Here is a 20,351-nt window from a genome sequence, read left to right on the forward strand (position 1 = left end):
CAACTACTACTACTACTAAACACACATTCCTGCACTGCACTATGCTACCTTCACTAACAATTGAACAATCACACATTTTACACTGCCCATTAACATCAACATCATATAAACACACACAACAGACACTGCCAGACAATAAAGCACCCAAACTACGTAGACTCCCCGCTTCATTCCACAAACACTTCTAGCAAACACCAGAATAGCTGAACTAAATACACAGAAGACATCTGTTCCCTAGCACGTAAACAAAACACTCATCTCAGCATTACTCTCAACTAATGACAAAGCAGCCCACACCTCACCTCACAGACCCCTTTCTCTATTACCCTACCCACGCACATATAAATGATCAGGACTGCACTTGCTATCGGGATAGAATCCATCATTTCATCACTCATTCACCCAGATCACACAGGATTCATTCATGCAAGACATTCATCACACTACACACACCCTCTTTTAACCCTAAACTCATTCATCCCACAGCTATCACTCTAACACTATCATCCTGTCACAGGACACCAAAACAACAGTTGACAAAGCCAACTGCTCATTTCTCATCTAACCTCTGCCAACATCTGGCATTCCACTCTCACATACACATCGGATGCAAACCCTCAACGACAAACCAGCTGCATCTACCTTAACTAACAACATTATCTCATCAACCCTTAAACTGCACAGAAGCACACAACAAAGAGGCCCACTCTCACCTTCGCTATTTCCACTTCTTGTTGAACCGTGGCCAGCAACAGTAGATCTCAACAACTACATTGCACAAAACAACAGTCTACACACAAATGCTACACTTCTATTTATACAAAACCCAATTATCTCTCAGAGTGAGTGACTGACTTACAATCACAAACCAGACGCTTCAGAGGGAAGGCAGTGCCTCAAAGCATTGCTCTGCCCCTCCTTTACATGGCAACCTGCACAGAAATGCTGGCAGTTCCTCTTCCCTTGAACACAACAGCCTCCAAAGAATATCACTGCTGGGAAGATCACACCTACATCAAACCAAACAGAAAACTTCTAATCCAGTGAGCAGCTGGAAAGTCTCTTCCATTCCGCTGCAGCATGGGAGCTAGTGCTAACAACTGCACACACAGTGAGGAAAAGACATCCTGAACATGACCTAGCATCAGCAAAACAGCTACTTCTACCCAGGAGATACATCAGGGACAGTCTGATATTCTGCAAAGGTACAAATATTACACTAAACCACAAACAAAAAGTTATAACTAAGCATCTCCTTCCAACCATCCAAGACCAGTTTCACAACTAACACTCCCCACTGCCAGCACCATGTAACAACTTGCCCAAACACTACAGTGATAACAACCTCAACATTTAGGGTCCAACACCAGAATGATGCCCTAGGCCTTAATCCCCTCCACTACTTGTGTTGAGCACACTGTCAAACTCCATGCATTGCTTGCTCTTTCATGGGCAGGGGGGTGGGGGGGTGCAAAGCCATACTTGGGCCATTCTCAAAACATTGAGCCTCATTTACATTGCTGCAGGGACCTGCTCGTCTCCTGTGGCCAAACTCCAGCATCTATTGTCTCAGCAAAGATGTGGGAACACTGCCAACTGACCTGCAAGCTCCACATAATTATTAGAACATTAGAACAAGATCAAACTGAAAACATCTTTCACATACAACCCATTTGATCTACATTAAGTAGCTTCATCTAACTCAGATTATTTTTGCACTATATCACCACATATTATTAGTTCATTACTCTGTTGTCTTCATAGCCTTTCCAATCATGCGCCTCAGACATAAGCAATATCTCTCCATTCCGTGACACCCATCCAAACTCATGACCTTTGAATGACAACCTACATATACATGACAAGTGCAGCAAAAGGAAAGCCTACAACACCAATACAAATGACTAAAGATATGCTAAACCACCACACTTGCATGCTAACAGACAACTGAGTGAAACAAAGCCACCACTTCCTGATTCTCCAACTACTGACCCACTCAAACACAACACATTAACAACTCTTACTACTAATAACAGTTACAAAGACATGCAAACTGACAAGTACAACACACGACAAGCCTAGCACCCATTAAAACATGCACACTGACTACAGAGCAAGACAACAACCACAGACCCAAACTAACTACAGACAGCATACACTACAACCCACAAACCGTCGGGCACCAAACACCGTCAGAATTAATGCTTCTTTCACCTCATCGCTGCTTAGAGGCCTGTTGTCTCATTTCACATTCACTCATTCCTATAATTGTTTCACAAACACAGTTACTGCCACTGGCCTTGGCCTCCCAAAAATTGCACACAGCTACTTCTACTTCACAAGGCCCTTCCTATCCATAAAACCACCAGCAGTGGCTGATTCCCCCCCTCCCATTCAGAGTCTCCAACACTAATGCAGCCTCACGTGTACTAACTTCAGACTGGAACTTTCATTATCACAACATGTTGTGACCCTAAAAACATGTTCTATTACCATTCCTTTTATATCTATCATTGCCATACTTGCACAGGGAGGGGGAGAAAATGCTATAATGACACTGGACAATCTTCTTTTCATTTATTTATCACATTAACATAATCAGTCTGCAGAACACATCTTTTTCCTACTCGTCAAGCCATTTTATTCTACAACCACAGATACAATAACTTCCATCATCAATACAAAAGACCATAGGTATGAACAAGACTGTTTTTGGAGTTTTGCACCTTCTCTTTAATATTCTATATCAACTATTTAGCTACTTGTTTCTGGCATCTCATCACCAGCAGCTTTCCTGGCACCATCTTGGTATTCCTTTCCTTAACACATTATGCTTTAAACACTAAATAATCATTAACCAACAGCTGACAGATAAATGATTGCTGACAATGCTAGTCGCCTTGGGGGTGGAGCCAGAACACCAAGATGCTGCCATGCCAGCTGGGGAGGGACATCACTCAGATGGCAAACTCTGACGCTACACTTCACTCATTCCAATAATTGTTTCTCTCACACACACACAGTTCCTGCCACTGGCCTTGGCCTCCCAAAAATTGCACACAGCTACTTCTACTTCACAAGGCCCTTCCTCTCCCTGAAACCACCAGTAGTGAGTGAATTCTTCCCCCCCCCCCCCCCCCCATTCACCAACACTAATGCAGCCTCACATGTACTAAATTCAAACTGGAACTTTCATTATCACAACATGCTGGGGCCATAAAAATTTGTTTTATTACCATTCCTTTTATATCTATCATTGCCATACTTGGGGGGAGAAATGCAATAATGAAACTGGACAATCTTTTCTTCATTTATTTATCACATTAACATAATCAGTCTGCAGAACACATTTTTTCCTACTTGTCAAGCCATTTTATTCTACAACCACAGATACAATAACTTCCATCATCAATACTAAACACCATGGGTATGAACAAGACTGTTTTTGCGCCTTCTCTTTAATAGTCAATATCAACTAATTAGCAACTTGTCTCCGGCATCTAGTCAAACTTCACTGAGCCGTCTCGTCACCGGCAGCTTTCCTGGCACCATCTTGGTATTCCTTTCCTTAACACATGATGCTTTAAACCCTAAATAACCAATAACCAACAGCTGACAGATAAATGATCGCTGACGATGCTGGTCGCCTTTGGGGAGGGGTCCAGAACACCAAGATGCTGCCATGCCAGCTGGGGAGGGACGTCACTCAGATGGCAAGCTCTGACACCTGCTGGAAACAGCTCATTATATTTCCATTCAAATCCCACCAAACCAATAGCAACAACTGCTTAAACTAGCTACCGCAATCAAACCAGCAACACCTTCAGCTTGTGCATGTTTGTGCTAAGCTAAGTCACCTTACCTTCTATCCATGCACCAGGTGGCATCCAGACTGCCGTGATGATTGATGACATCAGTAATGGCCGCCACAGCAGCGTGAGCGCCTCCTGTAACAGGAGGAGCAGAGAGTCAGGAAGTTCACATCTAAAGCAACACATTTCCATTACATGTTAGCAGCTGATTTGTGCCCACTTCACTAAACTCTTCTCCTCAAGGAGCAGAGTTCAAGTTGTATTTATTTCATACTTGTGGTTTTGTCTGCATGCATCTGTGTGCCATGCTCATGAGTTACCCGTTGGGATTACATAAAAGTATTTTTTTATTCTGATTTGAATGAAACAAAAAAATAAATAAAAAACTACAAATATTGTGTGACAATCAGTAAAGCAACAAACATGGACTCTTACCAGGGGAGGACGAGCCTTTGTTCATCCCTTGTTGAAGTCGGATCAAACATGGCGCTGTGACAGAATTTAAAAAAGAAATTTAAGTTTTTAACTAAACCCACACAACCAGCACAATCACGCCAACAAACTGCACTTCGGCGTTGTTTAAATGTCTGCCTGAACAAGACCTACCTGTGACTTCTGAGCCGCTTCCTCGCTGCCATTTCCCAGCGACCTGCTGAAAACAGAGAAAGGTAGCGTTTGCTAAAGACGCTTACTCCAATGTGACACAAGCAAACAACTTCCAAAGCTCATGCCTGTCCGACATGAACTAAGACAAACGCTGACTGCCACACAAAATAAACCCCACAGCTCTTCAGTTCCTACCTTGTTTTCGGGAGGCACGCGGCGGACATCTGACGGAAAGACCGGCTGGACAGACTTTAAGAAGACGAGCCGGTCAATTAGCAATCAGCACACCTGTGGGGATGGCGCAGGCGCACTCTCTCTCTCTCTCTCTCTCACACACACACACACACACACACACACACTCTCTCTCTCTCCACACGGTCAGATCCTTCCGAAGCCTTTGCCCTCCCCCGACTGTCGGTCATCCATGTGGTCATTGCAACATGACCGACTTCGTCTCACGTGACCGAGGTGAACGGCACCGGCCGCACGACATACCGTGTAGACGTCAATATGTCACGGCAGACTAACTGAGAAATTACATGACAAGCTCTGCAGGAATTGATGCTGCGCTGTTTGTCCGTCTGTCAACAATGTCTATTAAACTGCGTGCATTACTCTTGCTTGTCTTGTGTCACCTTTTTTTTCCCCCTTCCCAAACACTGCTTCAGCTTTTATTGGGGCAATAACAGCTTTTGTCAACATCATTGTTGACAAAGGCTGTGGGCAGAGCTGGTGAGGGTGTAAAAGCCTGGCTGAAGCAGGCTCCTGTTTTGCTTCTGCAGGTCTCAACAGGAAGGCCCATTTCCAAAGAAAAAGTAATATTGTCATATTGTCATTCCTGAAACAGATACCAGCATTTCTGCATTGGCCTTGACCGTGCAGCAGGCGGGATGGACAAAGAAGCAGCAGGGATAACTCCTACCTCAGGGGATTTCCTGGGAGATACTTTTCCACCTTTTCTTTGGTGACAAACCAGGAGTAGTGGCAAATTGTTGTTGTTGTTCTGGCTAAGATATTTGTCCTCGTTTCCTAAAGGTGGATGTCTCAGAGGTGCTATGTTCTCACTGGACTGAATAAACTCCAATAAAGAAAAATGATGCTCATGACAGACTTGTTAATAAATCCCTGATCGGGCACAGAATGAGCACAGAGTTAACATCTGCCTACTGCGTTGCTTCGTGGCAAGTGCAATACAACTAATATGACAATAACATCGCTTACACAAACAGAACATGATGGTGCTGAGACACAGTTCTTCACGTGACTGTATGATCAACCTGTAGAATAACTAAAAATCATTTCCTCTCATACAAAATATCTTCTGTCCCATATCATTGCACGGAACATCAAATGTTAACACACATACATCACCCTGTATATTTACTGTTTATCATTTCATAAACACTGAAATTCCTTCATTTGCTGCATTTTGGACTAGTGCTTGAAATTGCATATCGACATCTTGAACTCTCTCACCTGGATTAGTTAAACATCACTCCTTTCACCCATTCTCATCAGTGATTCATCAGCATTTAAATCACCACAGTTAAACAGGGAGTTGCAGGATAATACGTGTTAATGTTTCACATTTACTAACAGTTCAGGCAGTCAGGCAGCTGGACGGTTCTGGCAGAGCTTTGCTGTGAAAATAAAAACAGAGAGCTAGCAAGGAACACATTACATTTACATTCAATTGCAGGGGGGCGTCACCAGGTTCTGACCCAGAGGACATTTGGCACCAACACCAAGCCATACGCTCTCCTTTTACTAAATAGCGCAGGCAGAGGGGAGCACCTATCATCCACACACACTTCACCGTAACAACCATGGTGCTTCAGCTCCTTCAAACCCAACCCACATTTCTCCCACACCAACACTTTTGGCCCCTTTGAAGTAGCAGACGGTCGCTCCTTGAGACAGCTCTGTGAGCAAACACACGTCTGACTCGCCACTTTGCCCCACCACTTCCCACATCCTCGTACCGGTGGCAGTGGAGGCGCTGCTGCCTCACCCGCTCAGATGGCTAGCACACTTGGAGGCCAAAGCTTCTCGAGAGGTGGGATTTCCTCAGAGCTGAGGGAGCCTGCGAGCCTGTGAGTCATGTCTGTGAGAGAAGTGGCTGATATTCCGCTCATGTGGAAAGAAAAACACTGCTCGGCACGCCGATGCCCTCCAAAAACGGCCGCACGGCCTCAAAGCGCCTTCTGGGAGCAGCTCTGTCACAATCTCTTTGATATGTTAACGTGCTCGAAGGAGATTCTTCCGCTGCAAAACTTTTCTGTTTTTCCACCACAAACTTTAATGACAGTTTCAACAAATCGGAATCAGAGCGTGCTTTACATTGCTCAGTTCTGACGCTTTCGCTCTTAGTTCCAAGTGTTTTGTCAAATCCTCCATAAACAAATGCACATTTCACATTGCTGCTCTCTTCTTAAATAAAACATTTCACCTTATGTACATTAACATTACAGTAAACTCTACACAGTGTTTGAATAAAGTACCAGAACACAGTTGAATATTACATAGCAAGTTTGTCTGAACAAAAGCTTGTACAAAAACTAATGTGGCTTACTGTGGCACTTGGAATTACGCTTAATTGGGTTCAACCCAAAAGTCTCTGGTAGATCTTGCGCCTCGCCAACACTCACATCCGCTGTCACAAACGATGAGCAATCTGCAAACATGTGGACAAAAACACCCCTTCACCATTTAACACAGCCAAACAAATGGAGAAAACTATGCACGTGCGCACAATCGCACACGCCTTCGCCCACCTGTTTGGCCGACTCCAGCAGCGCCGCCGCCTCGGCCGGCCCCGTCTGTTGCGCCATCTTGTAGAGAGCGCTCTCTTTGTTTTGCAGCAGCGTGACGGGACTATCAAACTCCCGGATGGCCCCGCTGTCCAGCACCTGAGAACGGGATCCACGTGAAAATCTGGAAATCGGACTCAACCGGGTTCTATCAAGTTCATACGGCTGGACTGCGTCTACTGTCCAGCGATACCGTTGTTGTCCAAAGAACAGTTTCTACAGCGTCTATGTCAACGCGACAAGATGTGTCACGTTTCCTGGAACAAAATAAAGTGTGGCAGCGCATCCTCCCCAAATGATGGATCTGGATCAGAGAACTCACCATGATGCGATCGCTGTCTATGATGGTGTTGAGGCGGTGGGCGATGGTGAGGACGGTGCATTCTCTAAACTTCTCCCGTATGGTCCTTTGGATCAACTCGTCTGTCCTGAGGAGACATAGGATGTCAGGGGAGGCGCTTGGGACGGCAGGCAAGGTGACGGGGGCGATGGGTGCCACCCGAGTTACCCGGGGTCCACGTTCGCTGTGGCCTCGTCGATGACGAGGATGCGGTTCTTCCGGAGGATGGCTCTTGCGAGGCAAACCAGCTGCCTCTGGCCCACGCTGAAGTTGGAGCCAAATTCGGCCAGCGTCGCGTCCAGCTTTCCGGGCAGCTCCTCCACGGTGGACTTGAGCTGAACCTGGAGACGCGGGAATATGTGGAGTCAGGGAGGAACGACATCAACGGGTCTTCCTTTTACTCACTGGATGCTTGCCTCCTCCAGAGTAGTCCACAAGTCCTCGTCGGTATGCTGGTTCAAGGGATCCAGGTTTTTCCTCACGGTGTCAGTAAACAACACCGGGTCCTGGAGGACAGAGCAGAGACGGGTCAAACCTAAACCACATTCGCCGCTATCTGGTTTAGGCTCGACCGTATCGTTGACCGTAAACGGTCCGGCATTCTAACTACACAGACCGGGCAAATAAGGCTATTTCATTGTTCTTGGAATTGCTGATGTCGATGAGCTTCTCAACGTAATAGGTGCGGCATGTGTCTTTGAAATGACTATTCTACTCTAAATTAAAGAGTACAATAGTCACATGCGCTCCACTACCAGCTTTATCTACACCTGAGGAATGATGGTCATCTTCTGGCGAAGTTCACGGAGGCCTATCTGTGAGGTCAGCACGCCGTCGATGCGGATCTCTCCCTGAGGCTCCGCCAGACGGAACAGAGCTGACACCAGCGAGCTTTTCCCGGCGCCCGTTCTCCCCGCGATGCCGACCTGATGTGCGAGATGGATGGAAAAAATACCATTGGCTTCCGTTGGCGTTCGTGGCGAGGCGGCTTCGTGCAAACTCGCAAATCTCACCTTCTCGTTGGGTTCGAAGGAGGCACTGATGTCCTTGAGGACCGGCGGGCCGTCGCGGCTGTAGGACAAGTTCACCCTGTCAAAGGTCACCTTCCCCCGGCTCGGCCAGTCAGACGGCAGACGCTTCTGGCTTTCCCAGGGCGCCTCGCTCTTCAGCTCCGTGTACTCCACCGCTCTCTCCACCGACGTCATCTGGGGGGACAAGAGGTCGTGTGAGGGGACGAGAGGTCGTTTGAGGTCGCAAATCGAGCTTCCTCAAATCCTCGCTCCTCTCGTCCGGCTCTCACCGCGTTCTCCACTTCTGCGCTTTGCCTCACGGTCCACTGGAAGTTACCGATCAGCGTCACGACGTACGTGAGAACCAGGCCGACCTCTCCGGCCTCCAGCCCTGAAACAGACGACCGTTCGACACGGTGACTCGCACGTCGAACGAGCGGATCAAAGATATTGCGAGCCTTAACCGGCCAAACGGTTCTATTCACCGTCTCTGAGTAAGATGCAGCCAAATACTGTCGATGTAATGAAGACGGCGCAAATGCTGTCGAGGCAAAGGGCGAACCAGCGGGATGTCATCAGGAACAGGAACCAGGCCCCTGAGAGTGGGTCAAAGGTCATATCAGTCAAATGACATGATTGCAACAATTACATCGTCATCTGTCACCTGTAGCCCCGCTTGAAAAGCCGCTGGCAATTTTGCAAACCACAGAAAGAGAACCTGAGTGCAGGTCCTGATGGGCGTCAAACGCTTTCTTCCACCTCCGCTCGGCCCCAAAGGCTCGGATGGTCGGCAAACCCTGAAGGGACGACGACAGGTGGGACAAGACCGGACTCCGAGCTGCGGGAGAACGTGACAAGAGTCAAACGTTTGCTCTGAGCCCACAGTTTAGCTCTCTGCAGCCTGGGAGACGTCAGCGTACTTGTGGACTCGAGACGTTTGATATCCCGGGACGTGCTGAGGTAAAAGCGTCTCAGGTACAGGAAGACGAGAAGCAGAGGAACGACGGGGATCAGTATAAGAGGGATGACCGAAGCCGCAACTGCCACCACGCTGACGTTCTGCAAAAATAACTGCAGAGAAGAAACAGAACGGTCAGACACTCAAAAACAACAGTTTGGATAAAATAAAGACTCACTCACCTGATAAAAGTCAACAAAGGTGATGGGCAACATCGAATCCACCTGGCCAATGTCTTTGGAAAACCTGTTGAGAATTCTTCCTGCAAAGTCCAGAAAAGACCCGTCCCATCAACTTCTTACTCATCGCACAAAGTCAAGCCTGAACGTGTAAAACGAGCAGCTCAAGTGGCAGAACCTCGAGTCCTTGAAAGGTTTCGAGGCCCGCACCTTATTTTCAGACAACTCTTGGTTCCGACACAAACAAACTGATCCTCTCCTCTTCTATTTACCAACCCCTAAAACAAAACCGTACCGTATGGGAGGACTCACCTATGGGATTGACGTCAAAAAACACGACAGGTGCGCGGAGGACGGCGTTGAACATGCTGTTGTGCAGGTTCTGAGCTGATCTGACCAGCCCGTGAAAGATAACCAAGCTCCTGGCGTAACCAAAGACCACGGTGACTGCCGTCAAACCTGAAAGGCGGGAATGGCGGCAAGAAGACGTTTAACGCGCATCTCACGTATACGTGGCAGACAACTAGAGAAAGGCTAAGTGAAAGTGTACCTGAGTAAATGCCCAGATAAAAGGTGAGTGTGAACTCTGGAGCTGAGTGAGTCGCGTTCACTTCACTTTTAACGCTCAGAGCTTCAGTGGACCTGTTAAAGTACATTTCTTTGGCCCTGACAGATAAACACAAACAAACAATTACACTTCACAGCTGTCACAATAAAACAGGCAGGAACGTGACAATTATGTGAGAGTAACAAGCTGACATACTAACCAGTAAACCAGCCACCAGTCCTGGAGAATATACGCAGCCTGGTGAATGGACACAGTTCACTTCATTAAGATTATTCTCATCAAACACAAAAAAGAAGAAGAAGAAGGAGGAGGAGGAGCTCTAGGATAACAGGAAATGTATAACAGACAGAGATTGTCAAAAAAAAAGGATTCGAGGAAATAAACACAAAAGAGATGTTGATATTGATCTGCCATTGTTTTCTAGATCTTGGTTGAGCTCTTCTAAGACGTCTGTATTTTATTTCAGGCCATTTCATCTGACTTTAAGGTTTGCTTCTTTCTTCTGCCTAAAATTATAGACATCGGAGGTCCGAGCAACTCTCACCTCGGCTGTGACGCTGATGATTAAGATGAGCAGTAAGACCGGGAAGCTGCAGCCGGCAGTCAGGTACTTCAGGTAGATGCGGCCGCTCACGTCTCCTTCCGCCCGAGTCTCCTCTGCCGCGGTGCAAACCGCTTTGGCCTGAAAATACACAATCCAGACCGCAAGTCAACTCTTCCTGAAACTTCGGGATAGCCCGCGCGACTGAAATGGCGGGAGAACTGCCTTCGTTTTGAAATACATGCACCCACAGGAAGCTGATCTGTGCTGTTTGTCTCTGGCAGCAGCAGGCTGCTGCGAGAGCAGAAGGAACCTTGAGAGCGGGCGGTCCTCTGGCTGCGCAGAGACAGTTTGTCGGGGTCGGCCGATCGAGCCCACTGCTCCTGCTCCTCTTCGCTTCTCAGCAGAGACGCCACATCCAGGCCGGAGGAGCTCAGCTCGCCGTAGGAGCCGGCGGCCGTGACGTGACCCTGAGACGCAGGCGGGGAAAACACGTGGGAGCGTGTGAACGCGTCTCTCCTATTCACATTAAACATCTGCTAATAAAGCTGATCGATAATCACAAACCTCCTTCAGGACCAGAATCTGGTCGGCCGCTCTGAGGTACCGCAGTTGGTGAGTGACCAGGACCCGAGACTTGTTCTTCAGGAGCCCGCAGATGCACCTGATGGCAAACGCGGTAGAATTAGTCCAGTCCGGTGTGCAAAAAACAGCGCCAACGTGCAAACTCATAGCTCGAGGTCTGGTGACCACTCACTGCTCAAACAGGTGCTTTCCAACCTCTGAATCCACCGCGCTTAGAGGGTCATCTAGGAGGTAGATATCTGCGTCCTGATACACTGCCCTGAAAAGATACGTCCCCCAGTTAGTACCCTCGGGAAATCCAGGCAGGCCGGGAGCGACGACTCCTCTTACCTGGCCAGGTTGACGCGAGCTTTCTGGCCCCCGCTGAGCGTGGCCCCTCGGTCTCCGATGAGCGTCTGGTCTCCGTCTGGGAGCAGCTCCAGGTCCTGCGCCCAAAAAAGACAGAGCAAAGACAGTGAGTGGCGTCACAAAGCACACGGCAAACAACGCGCACGCTCTCTTTTGTTTTTTAAACCCGGGATAGACGACGGCCGAGTGAACAGATGTCAATGTCTCACCTTCTTCAAAGCGCAGGCTCTGATCACTCTCTCGTACCTCTGGGGGTGGAGCTCCCGCCCGAACAGGATGTTGCTGCGGATGCTGCCCGGGAAGACCCAGGGCTGCTGGGCGGCGTAGCTCAGCTGACCTCTGACGTTCAGCGACCCCTTGTCGTGAGGCAGTTCTCCCAGGATGGCGCTGAGCAGAGAGGACTTCCGGGAACACGGACGTTAAAGGCACGTTAGAGGTCCGATTGGCTCTTTGGTCAAAACTGGTTTATACAATTAAACTGACCTTTCCAGCCCCCACTGGTCCAATTACGCACAGGAGCTGGTGGGGCTTCACAGTAACTGACACGTTCTGGAGAGAAGGAGCATCCAAATTCTGACGAGGACAAAAAGAAGAAGAATCTAAAGACTGCAGATCACTTCGGCGCTGAGGATAAAAAAGTAATTTAGATAGCTAATGTTCACCTTATCCCAGTAGCAGGTCAACTTCTCAATCTCAATGGAGCTTTCCCTCTTTCCCTCCAGAGGCGGCTCGCACGATTCTCTCTGCACTTCTTCCAGCAGGAGGAAATTCTAGAAAAAGGTTAATCAATAACATCTTTCTGTTTTCAGTGGCCTGATTTTAACTTTCCACAAACCTAAACTGCAGAAAATTCCTTTAAAAATTATATATATTAGCACTAAATTAGCACAACATCCAGACTCTTTGGAGTTATTTGTAAAATAATCTGTAACCAAAACAGGCAGATCTTACGTTTATATGCTCAACAGCGCATATAAACGGATAATACATCAATCAGTTTGACTGCTGGCACGGTTCACATGAAAACATTCACCGACGCAAAAGTCAAACTTTTGAGGCTTTCTAGCTATATCGTAAAAAAGGACTATAATATGAGCCGTAAAACGTAAAGTGTCTGATTTCACTGATGAGAAAAACATAACAAAGGTACCGTGATCCTATGAATGCTGACGCTGGTTTCTGACACCTTCTCCACAGCCAGAGGGAAGAACAGGGTGACTGTCAGCTTAATTGTCCCGTAGAGAGACACGGTGACAAACACGCTGCTGGCGGTGATGCTGTTGCCCAGGAGAGCGTGCACGGTGAAAGTAATGAAGACGATGATCTTGCTGCTGGCGAAGAAGGAGGCCATATTGAGTCCTCGCAGGTAGGAGCTGTTCAGTATCTGACGGATTTCTTTCCTGGGAACGGACAAAAAGTCGAAACAAGTTTGTTTTAACACTGATCGTCGTTTTCAAATTCTCAGCTGAGACCATCTGATTTCAAACTGGGTGGTCCTGCTGCAACATCACTGTTTCGAAACATCTGAACCGTACGGTGGCCCAGACAGCTCGTGCTCCTGGATGTATTGTAATGTCATAATACAGCCGCACGCTCAATAGTTGGGCCACTTTTGAAGCTTTTCAAGAAAAAAGTGTGCTCACACGTCTTTCGGAATTCTTTTTTTCCCCAAGTATTTTCATCAGATCTGGTATGCAGACAATTTCTTATGATAGCGCTACACCGTTAATCACAATATAACTGAAATTGCAATTCCCAAATAGCAGGAGCTTCTGTTTTTCCAAGAAAAAGTCAGATATGTCACAAGAGAATTGGCCTGTCACAAGACCCGACAACCATCACACTAAATTCTTCAGTTTATTCTTATTTTCCTCTTTGAAATTCACGTTCAAACGTTTCTACTCCAACTTAAATAGTATCACATATTACAAATAGTTCACAAAGTTTCTTGTTTATATTACAACAACATCAGGGAATTGCAGGATTACAGCAGCGCAGAATGACAAACAGCTGGGCGTATTAAATCGAGTAGAAAAGGGAGTCAGGATACACTTCAAAGGAAGAGAAGGCATTCCTTTCATTTTGGAACTAAAACTGGCCAAACCAACTGAGCCAGACTAAGCATTTCAGCCAAGCGTCACAAAACATCATTTTAAAACGGCTTTGTGTGTTTTTCAGGGCGTCGGTGCAGAAGCTTCCGTTTTATTGCATTTTCAGTTATGTGAATTATTCCCCTCGACTCTCGTATCACCATTTATATGGCGTGGCCTCGGGCAGAGGCTGAAAAAGTTCACGCTGCTGATAAAAAGTAACACGCTTTGAAGTCTACTGTTCCAGTCTTGGGGGGAGGGGGAACCATCAGTGTTGGTTTCTAGTGATGTATTACTTCAGATCATTGACTTCCAGTTAAGCTGCTAGAAAGGAGGAGAATGGGAGTAGTTATTGATTTATAAGCAACCTGTGATAACTTACCCTACAGCTTTAACATTTAACAGTACTCAAATCAAATACAATCAGCACTATCGCTTGATGTGATTACATTTCTGTAACTGTAAATCCTTTTTTTTTTTCTTCTTTTAATCACTGACATCATGTTAGAGATTTGCATGAAAGACAAAGAGAAAACTTTCACCACTTGTTTGCCAGATTGCCACCGACGGGTTCGACTTATTTGCCATTACTTATATTCATGTTATTCTACAGATATACCTTCTCACTTCAGTCACCAGGTCTGAGAATGGTTTCTCCCAGGCGTACATCTTGATAATCCTGATGCCAGACATCACTTCGTTCATGATGCGAATCCTGTTGTCTGTGAAGACTGCTGTTTTGCTCCTGCAAAAAAAAATTAGAATTATAATACCAAAAATCAATCAATACATTTCAACATATTAAGGACAACTAAAGAGGGATTGGTCACGAAATCCATTATTACAGACTCGTTTCCTACCTGAAGATGCCAAAGAGCTTTCCAAACCAGGTCTGCAGGGGCATCATGAGGGCGACCGCCACCACGCCGGCCAAACAAGTGGGGCCGATCTCGTACCAAAGGAAAACGATGATCACCGTCGCTTGGAGAGGTCCCACCCACAGGTAATGCAGATTGAGTGTGATCTGCAGAGGGACCGGACCGTGACGACAAGTCGTCGACTTTAAAACGCTTCAGTAAGTCGTTGTATCCGACTCACCTCGTCAAAGCGGTTGACATCATTTGAAAAGAGGGTGACGATTTGTCCGCTGGTGGTTTGTCCCATGGATTCGCTGCTGAGCCTGAGAGCCTGCTGACAGAATTCAAACCGGTGTCATGAGTTTGACTGGAGTCCGGTCAACGACCGGAAAATCTGTCTTTGCTTTGGACGTGGAAGGAAGCGTTCCTGAATAAAGTTTGGGAGACCAGGAAAGGAAAGAAAAGTGCTTCCTATATTGTCTCCTTTAGAAAACTCTAGACTTTCCTTTATGCAAGGGATATAGAAAATCCTCAAGCAGACCCACAAAAACACACTTACGCACTTGTTCTGTACTTCAGACATCGTTCAAATCTCAAAGAAAAATCACTCTTATGATCACGTGGCCTGATCTCTTTTCTTTTCATAAGAGTTATATGCTGTATTCCTGCCATGTCGTCTTATTTCAGCACCGCAATCCTGCTTCCTTTGTGTTTTTGCGTTTGTATGTGTTTCATTGACCTTCCTGTAGATCATGTGACACGTGGCGACTCTCATCTTCATGCCTATCCTCTGTACGTTGTAGTAGTAGAGATGTTGAAGGATCGTCAGGCCGAAGGTGGAGAGGGACAAGGCGGTGGCATAAGCGCACGCCAAGCAAAGGCTTTGTTGGTCATCTGGGTCGTAACCCTCAAAGTAGAGTATTATTTTCCCCAGAAGAAGTGGCTGGATCACTTTAATGGCCTCCTTTAACGGCAGGAAACACACAACAGACAATGGATTAATTGTCAATAGCTGCCCTCGAGCGACCGGGCTTCCATTCAATGTTTATATACACGCTATGAACGTCATTCTAATTTCACTCATAACATGCCCCTACTCTACTTCTCTTGACAACCTGTCAAGTCGCAGGACATACCAGAGAAAATGCAAACGCCCCAGCGTAAGCGTAGGAGCCCCCGTAACACTTCGCGAGGACTCTGGTGAGGTCCGGCCTCCTCGGTTCCTTTGCGGCCCTTTTCACCTCGTGGTTCCAAAGGCTGGAAAGAAAGAACATACAGCACCGCGTTGACCGTGCACTGGACCAGGTTCGCCATCAAAGCATAACTCGGTGGGGAATATTTTACTCACGTGTTAATTATCACTTGACTTTAGATCATTTATAAGTGAACTTCACAGGTGTCTCATTTTGATTCATATCATGTCTTTTTTTTTTCTTTTTCTGTTCAGTGAGTTGAAAACCAGCAAGATTCACCCTATGTGAGCGGCATTCAAAGTGGCATTAAGGCCAAAAATGACAAATGATCTTTCTCTTCACAGGGACTAATAGCATATAGCACACATACACAAACATCACGTTGTCAATATGAGAATGCTCTGATGAACTGCGTGTGTGGCTGGCAGCGGCTGCCTCGATCCAAAGAGTTCATTCAGGTCATCGACGATATTTCTATTTCTGAAGCTATTTTCTAAATCTTACTGGAAACACATCAGCTATCAATGACGCTTACATCGACCACCAAGCCAGTAAGTGCTCTCAAACAACAAACCGAGTCATATAAAAGCCCTCCTCAGGGACAAAAGGAGGGCCCTTGGGTCGGGGGACAGGGAGCAGATAAAGAATGCAGGAAGAACTGAAGATTAAGAGAGGGGAAAGGTAGCTACAGGAGAAGGATGGAAGAACAACTGCAGCACAACAACGTCATTGTGGTCTGGAGAAGCATAAACTCAATCTCAGGACATAACTACTCCAGACCTGAGCTGGCTGGAGACCAGGAGTGGATGAAAGACCTCAACAGATTCTTCGACACATTTGAACAATCGGCCACCCCTCCCCCCACCCAACCAGCCCCGCTGCCCCTCCACAACAACTCTGCTCACTCACTGCCGCCCCCATCCCCCTCCAGCACGGTGTTCTCCACAACCCAGGTAAAGAAATGCCCAAATCATCTCGTCCCAGCGCGCCTGGCAAAGACCTCGGAGGGGCTGTTCCTCCGTCCCCTGCGGCCCCCGGTGACCTCATCTTTGGACCCGCTGCAGTTCGCCTACCGGCCGAGCGCAAGGTTTGAGGGGGCCGTCGTCCTCCTCGTGCACACGTCCCTGTCATGTCCTACAGTTCCTCCAGTGCCATCGACACCATTCAGCCATAACTCCTGAGGGGCGAGCCGGACCGTGCGGGGGTGTGCCACCAAATAACCACGTGGCCCGTGGACGTCCTCTCCAACAGGCCACAGTTTGTGAGGACAAAAGGCTGTGTGTGTGTGTGACACGGCATCCAGGGAACAAAATTTGAAACAGAATCTAACAAGTAACTGGACGTTCACCTGAATAACAACCTCGACCAGACTGTCAACACTCAGCCAATGTACAAAAAGGGCCAAAGCTAATCTCATCTGCGCTCGATCCCTTTCCCATTTTGGCGGGAGATTCATTTCAGCTCTACAGTACCTTTGTAGTTTCCCTCCGACTATTTCGGACCGGTCATCTGGGAGAATTCGGTACACGTCGCTTTCCTCCAGCCTCCGCTTGCGGCCGACGCGCAGCAGTGGGGTTAGCCAGCTGAAACGAATGAAGGATAAATCATCAAACAGCAAAAAGGTTTCCCTTTCTGCACAACTCACCAAAATCACAATCCAAATCCAAACCAAGTGCAATGTCCAAACTGCAGGAGCTGCATAAGAAATTCCAAGAAACATTGTTGTACGTCGCAAGCACCATAAGTGTTGCGTTTCCATTGAGGCAACCCAGCTGAGAAACCATCTTATTTTTTTTCTTTTTTGCATTTAGTCTGAAGCTCTTGGAGAATAAACACGTGTGCTATGATGCCTCACAGTGTTTATTGAACTTTTTGACCACAGTGGGCTACGTACACACCACTTGTTCTTCTTTGCAGGAAAACCCTTGATGCATGATCGAGCATGTAAGGACCCCTGCTTGGAGTCCTTACGTGCTCGGTCAGATCTTTGCAGGACTAAAACACGTGACCCACCAGCATCAGTCTGTACACTGAGAGTCAACCTCCAGTGGAAGCACACCAACACTGTAGGTCTGTGCAGTGAAGAGACGAGTGATATTTCTGTCATTTGTTGTTGTTTTTTTTTTTTCTTCATTAGTGAACTGAAAACGTTTGCCAGTGTAACAAAGCAAGCGAGAAATTATGAATCAATTGTTTGCTCACACAAGTTCTACTGAGTAAAACTGGCATGAACCGTTTGCAGTTGAGCAACAGGTAGTTCAAGCTGAATGACTCAAATTCCTCAATTTAAAATCAGCCTGAAGCTGCTGTCAACAAAACAACCGACAAAACATCAGCGAAACATAAGTGCGGAAGAGATTTCTCAGCCACTTTGAACGGATTTGCTCATTTCACACAACAACAACAACAACAACATTGTGATGAAATCTCCTACCACACAAAGAGCCTGGAGAAAAAGCCGGCAGTAGCCAGCGGGTTGCGCCCGCCGCCTCCCTCGGACGCCGCCATGCTCAGATCGGACTCTGGAGTTTGCGCTGCGCCGCCGCTCAGGAGGCGCAACTGTCCTGACGCAGCGGGGGTCTGCGCCGCCTCACAGCGCGCACGTGAGTCACACACGGAGGTGAGCCGTCCTGTGACGCTGCGGGCTGCGGCTGCGCTCTTCTGCTGAGCGTCAGCCCTGAAACGAAAGCTGGGCCACATCTGACACATTTCGAGTCCATATGATTTTCCACGGCGGTGATAGGAACTGGCTGTCTGGGTAAATAAAAAAAAAAAAAAAAAATAAAAGCACGCGACAGACAAACGTGGAAAAAAAACCAACCACCTAATTATCATATCATGTATTTCATACATTGTTCGGCAGCAACCTCTCCTCTCTTTAAGCACCTTATATATATATATATATATATATATATATATATATATATACACACACACATATACCTCTGCTGGGCATCTTTAGGAAACTACTTATATAATTGGCTCTCATTCTGTAAAGTCACTGACTGAAGCAATCTTCGTCACGTGTCTACCGTGCGTGAAATCCGTTTGCCTCCGGATTTGATAACTGTAAACTCAAAGTCCAAAAAACTAGCTGCACATAAATGCGCCGCCTGTTCACCACGCCTGCTCTCCAAAGTAGCTATCACGTGCAATCGCCTATTACTTCGGGTTCAGGCACGTGGACTGCAGCCAAACCGGTACCTGACCGTCAGCGTGAGTCCGGTTCACTCCGCTGAACCGCCCAGTCTTCGTGTCATCAACAGCCGCGGAAAGATGCCCTGCAGAGGAATCGTGTGCAGGGAGACACGGGCAAACTTAAGATCGGATCTGGAGCTGCTCAAGTATGATCTGGTTATGAAAAGCAAAGTAGGTCACAGCAGGTCCGGAACATTGGTATCACATGAGTCCTGGAAGAAAACATGCAAGGCTGACCCCAACTTTTGACTTCAGCCTCCCCCCCCCCCCCCCCAGCGCACCTTCAGAAACATCTACGAAAAAAAATGACAGGCATTCTAAGTTGTGATCGTGATAAATGTTTCCTGGCCCCCCTTGCACAATCCTCAACGCTCAAACTGGATTCATCCAGTTTCTGTTGTTCTTGAAAACGGCACAGGATTTTGAAATTTGACAAACTGCTTGGTTCGGCGACAAGCCTGCGCGGTCTTCGCGTCCTGGTGACATCCGGACCAAGCGCGCTGCCCTTTCCATCCGCAGAGAGGCTCACACAGTCAAACGACAATTTTCTCATACTTAAGTGGCGCAAAGAGCAATGATGCACGAATGCGTCAAACATTACTCAACTGAAAGGTTTAACAAGCATGGAAACGACCAGACATTAGTGCCTGTCAGAGATGTGACACGATGTTGGAAACAGATTCACGAATGGTGATGTTCCCTGACTGTTTAACTTGCATGTTTACAGTTCCTACAAACCCCCAGGAGAGGGCTCTTTCATACAGGTTAACGCTCCAAATGAGCGTGATGATCTAAAAACAAATATAATTCAGGAATGACTATAACTCACGTTTGCTTCTACGCTTTCTCTGTCGTTCCCTTGAAGGTTGCTGAATTTCTCACAAAGGCCTGATATCAGAAACTTGCATGTAATAACAGTTGCCCCTCTTAATTTTTCATTTGAGTTTGACCTTTTGCCTCTGCCAAGAAAGCAACAGTAACAATGAAACTTCGCATAATAGCTTGTCAACCTGTGATAGGCAACACTTTTCTTCAGAGAAAATAAACAACATTTGCCTTCTAAAAAGTTCTTCTCTCATCTGAGAGTTTACCTGAAGAGCCACGTTTTCTCGCCGCATTTCTATTGGCTGTCCGTCAACGCGTCGGCGCTTGCTGCTGCTGCTGCTGCTGCATTCTGGGCTGCAGCTGTGTCTGTGTCACATCTTGTTTACACCAGTGGCCGAGGCTATGTATGACCTAGTTACTGAGGAACCCAA

The 20,351-nt window shown here is 47.0% G+C and overlaps 1 protein-coding gene and 1 long non-coding RNA gene across 3 annotated transcripts; both read right to left on the reverse strand.

The window, feature by feature from the left end:
* Positions 1-3,248: 3,248 nt before the first annotated feature.
* Positions 3,249-4,909, reverse strand: LOC115055644 (uncharacterized). 2 transcript variants are annotated; one of them, XR_003841707.1, is made up of 5 exons: positions 4,614-4,909; positions 4,419-4,464; positions 4,248-4,301; positions 3,863-3,947; positions 3,249-3,727 (listed from the first exon to the last, which is right to left on the reverse strand). It is a non-coding gene; the product is annotated as an uncharacterized LOC115055644 (long non-coding RNA). The 2 variants fall into 2 exon arrangements; XR_003841706.1 differs by having other exon boundaries at positions 3,249-3,730.
* Positions 4,910-6,605: 1,696 nt separating this feature from the next.
* On the reverse strand, positions 6,606-19,313 carry LOC115051179 (multidrug resistance-associated protein 4-like). Its single transcript, XM_029514513.1, has 32 exons — positions 18,904-19,313; positions 18,332-18,651; positions 17,370-17,480; positions 15,841-15,961; positions 15,444-15,668; positions 14,946-15,035; positions 14,708-14,871; positions 14,467-14,592; positions 12,908-13,157; positions 12,420-12,527; positions 12,241-12,330; positions 11,967-12,158; positions 11,740-11,834; positions 11,582-11,668; positions 11,392-11,488; positions 11,076-11,294; positions 10,828-10,965; positions 10,483-10,520; positions 10,266-10,381; positions 10,028-10,174; positions 9,719-9,798; positions 9,499-9,649; positions 9,297-9,416; positions 9,064-9,174; positions 8,869-8,969; positions 8,582-8,773; positions 8,339-8,494; positions 7,985-8,074; positions 7,737-7,909; positions 7,551-7,656; positions 7,193-7,327; positions 6,606-7,092 (listed from the first exon to the last, which is right to left on the reverse strand). The coding sequence occupies exons 2-32, from the start codon at positions 18,604-18,606 to the stop codon at positions 7,075-7,077; spliced, it is 4,122 nt and encodes a 1,373-aa protein (XP_029370373.1). The 5' UTR covers positions 18,607-18,651; positions 18,904-19,313; the 3' UTR covers positions 6,606-7,074.
* Positions 19,314-20,351: the final 1,038 nt, after the last annotated feature.

This window comes from Echeneis naucrates, chromosome 2 (assembly GCF_900963305.1).
Source record: "Echeneis naucrates chromosome 2, fEcheNa1.1, whole genome shotgun sequence".
NCBI classification, from domain to species: Eukaryota; Metazoa; Chordata; class Actinopteri; order Carangiformes; family Echeneidae; genus Echeneis; species Echeneis naucrates.

What these genes read in the sequence shown, in the direction of transcription:
- LOC115051179 (XM_029514513.1), bottom strand. Translation starts at nt 18,606, where the DNA reads ATGTGTCAGATGTGGCCCAGCTTTCGTTTCAGGGCTGACGCTCAGCAG. An exon ending in GTCACATGATCTACAGGAAG is followed by an intron (nt 15,036 to 15,443) that starts GTCAATGAAACA and finishes TTCTGTCAGCAG; the next exon opens with GCTCTCAGGCTCAGCAGCGA. An exon ending in GAGCCTGCGCTTTGAAGAAG is followed by an intron (nt 11,835 to 11,966) that starts GTGAGACATTGA and finishes TTTTGGGCGCAG; the next exon opens with GACCTGGAGCTGCTCCCAGA.